Consider the following 11,481-nt stretch of genomic DNA (forward strand, 5'->3'; position numbering starts at 1 on the left):
ATCACCATTCATGGACTAATTTAGAGATTAACAACGTGTAACACATCTGATCCGGGTATTTATAATCACCGAAGCCTAGAGAAGAGAATGTGTATGAGTCTTTGAAATTACGAGTAAAGACAGTAAACCAGTCCATAGACGGACAAAGGCACAAAGAAATTTCGAAGTCTTTTTCAAGCGTGTAGTTTGGATCCCCAAGAACTAACCAAGAAGCATGGGAATTTTAATTTCACGTGCTCCATTTATTAGAATGTCATTGTCAACCAATGCCAGAACGTGCTGGTGCCAACTGCAAAAAGAAGTTTTGGATTGTTGCTGTTGAAAGGTGGCGGCAACTTAATTGACCCCGAATGGCTCCTAAATCGTAAGCATATACTTCATTCATCTCAATTTGTTTCAAACTCTTTTATAATAATAATAACAATATAATTATTGTAGCTGGTAAAGAAACTATTCAATCCCAAAATTAAGACAGAAGTTACAAAACTTAAAACATGAGATAAAGATGATCGTTAATGTTTTAGAAACTGAAAATTAATTCTGTAGTTACTATATTTGAATTTGAGAAGCAAATAAATGATACTGCAAATATGCTAGTCACGTTTTGGTCTCTTTCATATCTTATTCCTTTTCAGAAAATAAAAAGGAACCAAGTCATAAGAAATTCAAGAAAAAAGAAACAAAGACTTGAAGAAGGACCAAGTAAGGGACATAGCAAACAGGACGTGTACTGCTGCAACACTTTACCAGCATTCATATTAGTAATATTCTTGCTTCTAAAACTCAAATGTACTAACTACAGAATTGATTAAAAAGTATATGGAACAGTCATCTTTATTTACATGTGTTTAAATTTTGTAACCTCTATTTTAATTTTCAGATTTAAGAATTTTGTAACAGCTAGGATGATTATGTAATTTTTGGGGGCATATAATTACAATACTCTGAGGATGCGACATGGTAGCTCAAATCTTTTACTGTAAGAAAAGTCAAAGAAATGAATTCCAAATTTCAAGCATTCGAATGTCACTTGAAGAATTTGATTCGAGAATCATGCTTGAAATAAAAAAAATTGATATTTCTTGTAGTAGAAATCCTCGCAACACAACTTGGCCGTAGCATAAAGAATCATAAGAAGAGAATATAAGGCCGAGGTTACTCTGGTTAGTATTTTCTACACTCAGATACAGAAAACTGGCATTCAATACTGAATTTATAGTTTAATTTGGAAAGAAAAGGAATCTATTAGAAGATATGGAAAAACTAATCAAAGTGCAAGAAATTCAAAATACTAATAGAAGCAGAGAATTAACTGCCCATAGCCATCAAGAACTCACCCTCACAAACCACATCCGCTCCTACATATGCCTTCCCTTCCATTTTTGCAATTCCGAAACGTTTTTGCAGCTTGATCAGTGTCATTCTCATTACCAAAGTATCTCCGGCCACCACTGGCTTCCTGAACCTCACTTTGTCTACTCCAGCGAAAAAGAAATTCTCCCGGGAGCCTCCCACTTCAGGTTGGAGCATAACTATGCCACCAACTTGTGCCATTGCCTAAATTAAACAGAAATGGACACCCATCAGAATCTAATAACGAAACAACAAAAGTGAGGCAACCAAAGAACAAAAGTAAAGGGAAGAAATGAGCTTGTCCATTTTACTAAGGTAAAGGAAAGAGAAGATAATTGTGACTGGTCTTTTGCTTTGGTCTTGAACTTGTTGATATGCTTTAGGTGATGAAGCAAAGAGAAGATAACTATCACTGGTCTTTTGCTTTGGAAACCAGACCAACGTCTTTTTGTTTAATCTCTCTTTATTTATTTTATGCCTCATGAAAATTTTATAAAAATGGGGGTTTGATTGTTGTGCAAGGAAATAAAGAGGTTAGGGCTTAAATCATTTTTAAAAAAAAGGACAAGATGTAAATCACAAAAAAAGGATACACTTAAGGGGTGCAAACTGCAACGGACTCAAGCTGCATTAGTGAATAAAAAGCAATTTTTATCAGAGGACGAGAATATCAAAATAATAGAATCACATATCATTTTTTTTATCGGTGCATTCCTCATTGACGTCTATAGAATCACATATTATCATTTGATATGATAACATTAACTCTAGCGCTGAAGGTTCCCAACAGGAGTAGATTGTAATATTTATCATGAGGAATATGGAGTTGACACAAGTGCTATTTACTCTCACCAAACTAACAGGCATACAGATGCACCGAAGAACCAATAGAAAACAACATGCTAACCGCTACCAGAAGAACTTTAGAAGAGCTGCAGTAGTTAATAGTTATAGAAATTCTTTTGTAGTAATATTAAAATTCCAAAACTATCTGGACACTGTTACACTCTATCACACATTTTCTTCCATGCTGAGACAACATCATGTCCATGAAGCTTTGCTGCTAAAGGTTTCCAGCAAGTGTAGCAGTCATTCTTAGAAATAAGGGGTTTCTATAAATACAACTACTAATTTCTTGACACGTACATATGTCACATAATATATTTTTTTCATTTTTTCACATTTCCTTATGCTCTCTATCTGTCTCCTACCCCCCCCCCCCCCCCCACAACCACACACACACACACAAAAAAAAACATACTAACAAACCTTAAATTTGATAGACTTTTATCTGCTCCTTCCGCTCCATTTTCTTGATATAGTGTGGTGGAATTGCTCACCACAGTCATCTTTGCCCCATTAAAGCATGAGCACAAAATTGGTACTTGGAGGTATTAGCACCACCACCGTGGATCGTGCTGATACCTCGGATTTAGCCAAAAGCCTATAATTTAATATTGCCTTTTTGTAGTTTGAAAATTGGGCCTTCGCCGTGGAAATTGAGGTTGGTAAAGCAAGAAAGAGAGTGAAAAAGAGGGGGTGTGGTACTATTGTGTGGCACAAAGCAGAAAGCTTTAGATGGCATGGGGGATTGTGTTCATGGCTTCTCTACAGTTTCCCTCCCTCCCTTCTTTGTGATGTTTGGGCTGTGTTGCATATCTCTTAATAGTTATATAAACCCAAGAAGTTATATGAAACTATTGAAGGACTTTTGCTGGAATTTGGTAAGAAAACAGAGAAAAAGGAGAGAAGCTGTTAGAGGAGCCAACATGGAGGACATACTGCAAAGGATGGAAATCTGACAATGCAATAAGAAAAATGATTATGGACCCACCCAAAGGTGTGACCTAGCAGTCAATGAAGTGAGAGGAGAACATGAGGTCTAAGGTTCAAATTCCAACAGAGGAAAAATACTATTTCTCCCATCTGCGTAAGCTTTGGTGGGCAAGTTACCCAGTACTTGCACTGATGGAGGTAGCAGGTACCCGGTGGAATAGTCGAGGTGCGCAAGCTGGGACCAGGTACCCGATAGAATAGTCAAGGTACGCACAAGCTGACCCAAACACTAAAGCCATAAAAAAGAAGAATGTGGACCTGCTGAATGGTAAATTTTGGACCCAGGAGTGATGGGTAATTTTAAAGAATCCTTGTTGTTTGGCAACGAAAAAAAATTAGAGTGAATAGATGGTTTTCGGTCAGAGAGAGATGAAAGGAGGAGATGTGGTGGTTGCTGGTGGAGATGGGCAGCGACAAGGAAGGGAGAGAGTAAGTGTGAGTTAAAGAGGCTGCATTTTTAGGAGAAAGGATTTTAGGAGACTTTTAACTTAAGTCAATTTCAGGTCACGGTGTTAAAGAGGCTGTATTTTCTAACTTGCTTTTGGCTTCTCACGTGCTCATATGCACTTTCTCTGTTGTCAACAACCAAGGTGGTAATAGATACAATTTGAACCAGAACAAGGGTTGCACGCAAAGTTTAAGTGTGTACCACAAGTTCAAAGAGGTATTTATGTATTATCCCCCAAAATAACCTAACGATCTTTCTAAATATTTTTCAAAAGCGATGTTAATTGAGTTTGTATGTTGGCTAGAGGATTACAGCCACACAAAATGGTCCCGTAAACTACCTAAGAACATAAAATGCTCTTAAACATGTATATGTGTCAACATCTTAAATAACATTTCACTTAGACAAGACAATGTGGTCATAATGAGAAGATCATTAACAGTTTCTTCATTTTTATTAGGTCAATTCACAGGCAGAGCAGGCACACCATTTAGCTGTTTTACTTCTCTTTTCAATTTGAGGATTAGTTTCATCTTTAGTCCACCTTTGACCAGGATTAGAAAAAAGCAAGGTGAAAAAAGAACTTAATTACTTTCACTCAGTACAAATTTCTGAAACACTAGAGAAAGTATTCAAGTTTGAAGCCTGAGAGATTGAGAAACTTCATCTATTGTGTGAACTACACCTTGAAATTAACTATATAATGATTTTGTCTAGCTAACTTTGTACAGTGAAGCCACTTTATCCTATTTTCTGAATAAACTGCACATAAGAGATTACTTTTGCTGATACTTGTTACAGATGTTAATTTTCTTTTCAAAAAAGAGATTGCTTTTGATGAATCGTGAACTACTTGAAGTTTTATGTTTGCAAGTGCTGGTACTTTATATATAACATAATAATAAGTGGCGCTAAAATTAGAAAGAAGCAAACATATAATTTTGAAGAAGGATCTCTACTTTTTTGAACATTCAATAAGAATAGACTTAAAAAAAAGTGAAACTTCCCACCAATGTTAAAGCATATAGCCATTATCAATCATGGAATGAGAAGTGAATGAGATATATACCTCAACCATGAGGACACCAGGCATGATTGGCCTCTCAGGGAAATGACCAGGAAAAAAATTGTCATTAATTGTCACATTCTTTATAGCCACAGCTGATACTCCCGGATTGTATTCAATCACTCTATCCACTAGTAGAAATGGAAAACTGAAATTCATGCAACTCATATAAGTAACCCCATACATATATATCCAAACAAAGAATTTTAAATAATGTTTGCAATAGAGTTTAATTTTGTACCGATGGGGCAAAATCTCACGAATCTGATTGATATCCATCACAGTAGGAAATGCTGGGTACCCTACAAATAAACCAAGAATCAAACTTTAACACTAGAACAAAAAGAATTTGTTCTCAAACAGTTTCTTTTTTTCGAATTTCTTGTCCAAACACGTTTTCCTTACTTTCTTTTAAAAAAATAAAATAAAAATCTCAAGACACAAAACAAATTCTTTCACAACAATTCCAAGATCAAGGTTCCTAAAAACTACATTTAAACACTCACAAAGAACAATACTAAACCAATCTTTTTCATACTCAATCAAAACAGATGAGAATAAATAGGCTAATGCATAATCAATTCAAACAGATAAGAAAGAATGGGGCCGGCAAATGCATACTCAATTCAATTGGGGTTTCAGATTTGGAAGTTGCATCATTTTCAGGAGAGGCACAGTTGGTGATGAAGCTATTCTTGAAATGGTTTTTCAAGGAATGTGATCTTGAGACAACAAGTGATTGTTTGAGCATTGATCTTTTCAAAGGAAGTGAGCCATTCTCAAGGTTTCTGTGAGAACTGAGAGTGGAGAAGAGAGATTGTGACAGAACTGTAGAAGCCATTGATGTATGTGTGTATGTGTGAAGGAAGAAAGGTTTTGGGGGGGGGGGGGGGGGGAGCGAGAATAACGAAGTGGGGGGTTTGAGGAATTTAAGCGTGAAGATTGGCCGAGTGAAGAAAGGTGAGAGATGAGAGTGAAGTGTGGAGCAGAGGCGGAGCTAACAACAATTGGTGACAGTAGGGATGTTGAACAAGTTAAAAAAGTAGAGGGAGCCTCATCCAATGCAAATACTTATTTCAAGTTTTGTTGTATCCGAAACGGGGCCAGTATTGGAAATAATGAATAAATATTTCTTTCTATTGATACAAAATCTTTTACAGTATTTTTTTTTTTTATAAGAAAGATACTTAATATGTAGTCCCTCCGTTTTAATTTATGTGAATCCATTTAATTAGGCACAGAGTTTAAGAAAAGACAAAAGATTTTAAAATTTGTGAACCCATTTAACTGGGTACGGAGTTTAAGAAAAGAGAAAAGACTTTAGAACTTGTGGTGTAAAATGAGTCACATATATTTTGTGTGGCTTTTACCAAATAAGGAAAGAGGTCATTTTTTTTTGCACGGATTAAAAAGAAAATAGGTTCGCATAAATTGAAACGAAAATAGTAGTACTTATAATTAAACAGGATCATTACATTGGAGCTAGGTCACTTGTACCATAGAGTCTTGCAATAACAGTAGCTGAAGTCATTAGAAATATTTATAAAAATATTCCTAGCAAAAGTAGCTCCTAGCACGTCTAGTCTAATTGTAGGTAAATATAGGAGGAACTTCTACGAATACTAATTGTAACAATAGCGGAACGATAGAGGAGTCAAGAATCGGTGGGATTTTTCGGAGAATCCTAGTGTTTTCACAGGAGCAAAAAACACAGTGTGAAGCATATGTGTTGATGAAACAGGCTGGTTTCGGAGAATCCTAGTGTTTTAACATGAGCAAAACACATGGAGTGACGTGTTGATGAAATAGGCTGGTCAACTGTCGCTTCTAATATAAGAGAATCGGTGACCCTATTTTGTTCCCTATTAGCAGTGGTTGATCTCAACTCCCCCAAATCACATCATCAATGACCTACATTCATTCAAAACATTAGAGTAAGTAATATTAATATCAGCTAAATAGTGAATAACCGTTAATCTGCAATGGTTTAAGTTCTTATTTATAGTATTTAGAAGTTTTAATGACAAACTTTTACAGTATGCTTCAAAGAAAAACTTACATATATTATACTTGGATATTGAAATAATTACACATGTTTGATGTTTAACCAATTTTGTTTTAAATTGGTATACCGATTGTGTAAAAATATTTATGCTATGCAATTATATAATATGTTGGAATATACATAAAGGGTATTTTTAAACTCCAACAGTTAGAGTTTTATACGTAAACGTTTCAAAATCCAGCATAGTATGCTGAAATTTTTCGTATTTTAGCTAATTAAAGTATTTTTATTCAGATTTTATCTCAATATTAAATAGTGACTATTTTTCAATTACGTTATAAAAGCTAGCTATTTTTTAATTATCAATCCAAAATAATGGCAAGCCCACACTATTTGACGTCCACGCTGGACAAACTAATCATTAATATTTTTCAAATGTTTAAGTTTATAAAAAATAAATTAACTAAAATATTGACTATAAAATTATTTTTGCAATTAATTTTTTTTTATTAGTTATCAAGTAACTATGCAAAACCAAGGGCAAACAACCAGTTTAAACCCTTCTCAGAACATATCCTATGACACGATCAGCCTTGTGTACAAAATAACCTGTAAAGAACAAACAAAATCAGATAATTTTCTATTCCTCCTAACCCAGATGCATATAATAGTCTTCAAATTATGCTATATTGTTTCTCTACTTGTAGCTTTGTTTTGATATACCCGAGTGTTCCTTTCAATCCAGATACCATAGATAACAACAGCAAAGCAAGCCATTAGCAACATACCTGGTAGGGCTGTCTAAGGGGAGGGCACTGGATTCTTAAGGGTTAAGGGGAGGTTAAGGGTAAGAGAACTAGCGAAGTGTTCCTTAAGGGTACTTCTCTTAAGTGAATTTAAGGATACGGGATAAGGGTACTTTTATTGGTATCCTACCAGTACCTTTACCGATCATAAGGGTGTGGTACTTAAGGTGCGGTACCGATAATTAGGGATAATTTTAAATTAAAAAAAAAAAATATTTAAATACAAACAACTTTAATGGATGAAAAAAAATCAAGGCTATAAAGTGCCTTTTATTTTATTTTATTCAATATAAATATTAAATTTCTAATACAAGTTACAAGTATTTATTTGTATTTTTACACTTGTAAAAATAAAATTAGATATTTCTTTTGAACGATTTACGCAATTGTTTAATAATTTTTCGTGGTTCTTCGCTTGGAATTGGTAGCACATGTCCGTCTGCTCCCCCACCATCTCCGGTAGATAGTATTTCATTATATGCATCGTCGTCTTCTGGAATTATTTGTGGAAGGCCAAAATTTTTTCTCTCCGCTTTAATCCAATCTCTAAATAAAAACGGTAGTCTCCAAGATGTCTTCTGCCAATGAGTGTTTGTGGTCTCCAAGTTGAAATCGTGTTGCACTGAAAGTGCTTTCGGAAGCTACTGATGAAGCTTGAATAGTTAGCACACCTCGGGCCATTCTTGAAAGAATCGAAAATGTTTGTTCGTTCATTCTCCAATATTTTAGCAAGTCTTCATTCCCTTCATAATCGCAAATATCAATAATTCCTTCAAGTAAATAAACATCAAGCTTGTTAATTTGTGAAGATTGTGATTGCCTAATCATTTGATGAATAGCACCGAAAGGTCTATTTGCAGTAGTCTTTTTAAGAGGTTGAGATGATGAAGAAGAAAAAGAGGCACCACTAGTTGGTGCAACAGAGTTCATTTGTCTTTGGCAATAGTCATACATAACTTTAGCATTTTGTTGAATACTAGCCAAACAAGTAGGAAGAGATGGTCTTTGAGTTGGTTCTATTTTTAAATTAAAGTAAATTATTTCAATAAATACCTTTGCACCAATAACTTTGATTTGAGGATGTAAAACAACAGCAATAATATAAATAATAGGAATAGAAAAAAAAATATTTTTTAGATTTTTCAACTATTATTTTAATAGCATCTTTATAATTTTCTTTTTGTTTATACTCAAAAATAACATCAAAATTCAAGCTATATATATTAACATGCTAAAAATAGTTGGATAATATACCCCATAAAATTATTCAGTAGCATAGAAAAAAAATTCTAAAAAATGAATAAGATGAAAAGCGGTATTCCAATCATTATCTATTATCATATCATGAGCAGATTAAACATGGGCAATAAACATGTTGGTAATAGGCAATCGATATTCATAAGCAACAGACAACATATCATATATTGAATTCCATCTAGTTGCAACTTCTTTAAGAATTTTTCTAAAGGGTAATTCACAAGATTCACAATGCATCTTAAATTCTTCACGTCTAGCAGGTATTTGAGAGCGAAAAATAAAACCAACTGCAAATCTAATTTTGTCAAGAGTAGTGTCAAATAAAGTAAGTCCATCTTGAACAACTAAGTTATAAATATGACATGCACATCTAATATGAAATAAATCTGCAAAAGGTGAAGTTAATCTAGTTTTCAAAACTCCAATAGCAGAAGTGTTACTAGAAGCATTATCTAAAGTAATAGTAATAATTTTGTTAGAAAGTCCATAAAAATTATAAATTTTTTTAATTTGTTTAGAAATAAAAATACCAGTCTGTCGGTCATCAACAAATTTATAACCAATAATGCACTTTTTCATAGCCTAGTTGTTATCTATCCAATGATATGTAACTATTAAGTAATCATAACCATTTACACTACGACCTATGTCAGAAGTGATAGATACTCTACAATCTAAGTGAAAAAATAAATACCATAAGTATTATTGATATTCGCATTGAAATTTAAAAATATCACTTCTAGCAGTTGTTCTAGAAAAACCTTGAAAAGCAGGATTATAGGTTTCTTGTATGTAACGAACAAACCCGTCAGATGACAGAAAACTAAAAAGCAAACCCTCTACAGTAACCATTTTTGCTATATTTTTCCTATCCTTTTTTGGTCATAATGGAGAAGACCTCCTGTCACAGGGTTAATTTGTGGTTGTATAGTATGAGAATCGTTCCCAGACTGAGTATGTTTCAGAATGGGGACCCCCTCCCTAGCAAGCCAAACATCTTTGTGATGAAGTTACATATACTTCATTAAACCTCCCATTCTGCCGTGACTAGATTTATTTTTAAAAGATAATCATTGTTTACAAAGTTTACAAATAGTCTTTTGATTAGCCTTATCCTGCATAAACCATTGCCAATAAATTGATCTTTTTTTAAGTTCAACTGGTTCTCTAGTGAGAGGTAACGGAACATCAGCTGCAAACTGATATTGACTCTGAGCAGGGGCGGAGGTAGGGTATCCTATACGGGTTCGGCCGAACCCACTGGCTTTTGCGTAGACTCTGTATTTGTATTAAAATTTTTAGTAAGTTTGTATTAATATATAATTACGAACCCAGTAACTAAAATATATTATGGGTTCGGTGTCAAGTTCAGAACCCACAAATTTCAAATCCTAACTCATCCTCTGACTCTGAGTTGGAGCTGCAGGAGCAGGACTAGTAGGTGTTTCATCTGAGTTCTCTTCTTTCTCACTAAAAATATCAAAATTATCATACTGTGGTTGTAGTATTTTGTGATATAGTGGTTAATAATTAACATTAACATCATGATATTCGGGTGTTTCATCTACGTGAGTGAAGTCGTCAACATGAGTAGGAGTAGCTAGAGCTAGAATTTCTCTTAGTCAATTTTTTAACCACATTTTTTTTACTAGTTTAGGAGCCATATCTATTAATTAATAATAAAAATAAAAATAAATATCAATACAAGTATAATAAAAATAAATGCGAAAGTTAATAAGAGTTGGAACGAGTGTACCAAATGCTGACATAAACTGTCACGACCCAATCTCCCCTATAGGCCGTGATGACGCCCAACGTCGTCGCTAGGTAAGCCAACGGTGAACTAGCCATGTATTTATTCTTTTTAATAATTTTAAAGTAGTTAATTTTTATTTATTAAGTAAATGAGAGGTGAAAAATTTAATAAAGTAAGATATAAACTAATAAAAGAGCATATACGATGAATTAAATACCCAAAATCCATAAAGTGTCTACTAGCATGTTCCCAAGACCCGGTGTCACAAGTATATGAACAACTAGTAGAATATATAAAACACCTATGATACTGTCTGAAATAGGATAGACAGAAAGTAAATACAAAAAAGAGACTACGGGTGCCGCAGAACGGACTCAGAGAGCAACTCACCACTATGCCTCAAGATAACAGGGGTGCGCGCCTGAATGGACACCAGATGCCCTTGCCTCAGATCCAGCACGATTAGTACAGAAGTGTAGCGTGAGTACATAAACAACATGTATCCAGTAAGTATCCAGTCTAACCTCGAAGAAGTAGTGACGAGGGGTCGACATCGACACTTACTATGGACCAGCAAATAAAATACATAAATTCTAAATAGGTATGGAATATGTGTATAATAATAATAACACAATAGCAAACAAAAAAAATGATTCTTTAACTGATAGTAAATTCCAAAGTCTCCAACTAACACTTACTAGTTCCAAATCAATTTTGGTCATTAAATAAATTATAACCTCTCAAGCCATAAAATAATATCAAGTGTAATCGGGCTCCGAGTATTATCACGCATGATTTATGCTGAGGTCGTATGGCCCGATCCAAAATACTGTGTGCACTGCCGAGGGTTAAACGGCATGAATAATAGATGCATCTATTATACTGCCGAGACGAACGACCCGCTCCCATGAGAGTAGAGAAGTTTACCTCACTCGCGGAAGTACTTGCGACACG

General features: G+C 34.4%; 1 protein-coding gene across 1 annotated transcript; it reads right to left on the reverse strand.

Annotated features, from left to right (window-relative positions):
- Positions 1–1,185: 1,185 nt before the first annotated feature.
- LOC104096705 (uncharacterized) lies at positions 1,186–5,759 on the reverse strand. The gene is made up of 4 exons (XM_009603119.4): positions 5,325–5,759; positions 4,945–5,005; positions 4,707–4,851; positions 1,186–1,557 (listed from the first exon to the last, which is right to left on the reverse strand). Exons 1-4 carry the CDS (start codon positions 5,542–5,544, stop codon positions 1,309–1,311), a joined length of 675 nt encoding a protein of 224 aa, XP_009601414.1. The 5' UTR covers positions 5,545–5,759; the 3' UTR covers positions 1,186–1,308.
- Between the last annotated feature and the right edge of the window lie 5,722 nt (positions 5,760–11,481).

This window comes from Nicotiana tomentosiformis, chromosome 7 (genome assembly GCF_000390325.3).
Source record: "Nicotiana tomentosiformis chromosome 7, ASM39032v3, whole genome shotgun sequence".
In the NCBI taxonomy this organism is placed as follows: Eukaryota; Viridiplantae; Streptophyta; class Magnoliopsida; order Solanales; family Solanaceae; genus Nicotiana; species Nicotiana tomentosiformis.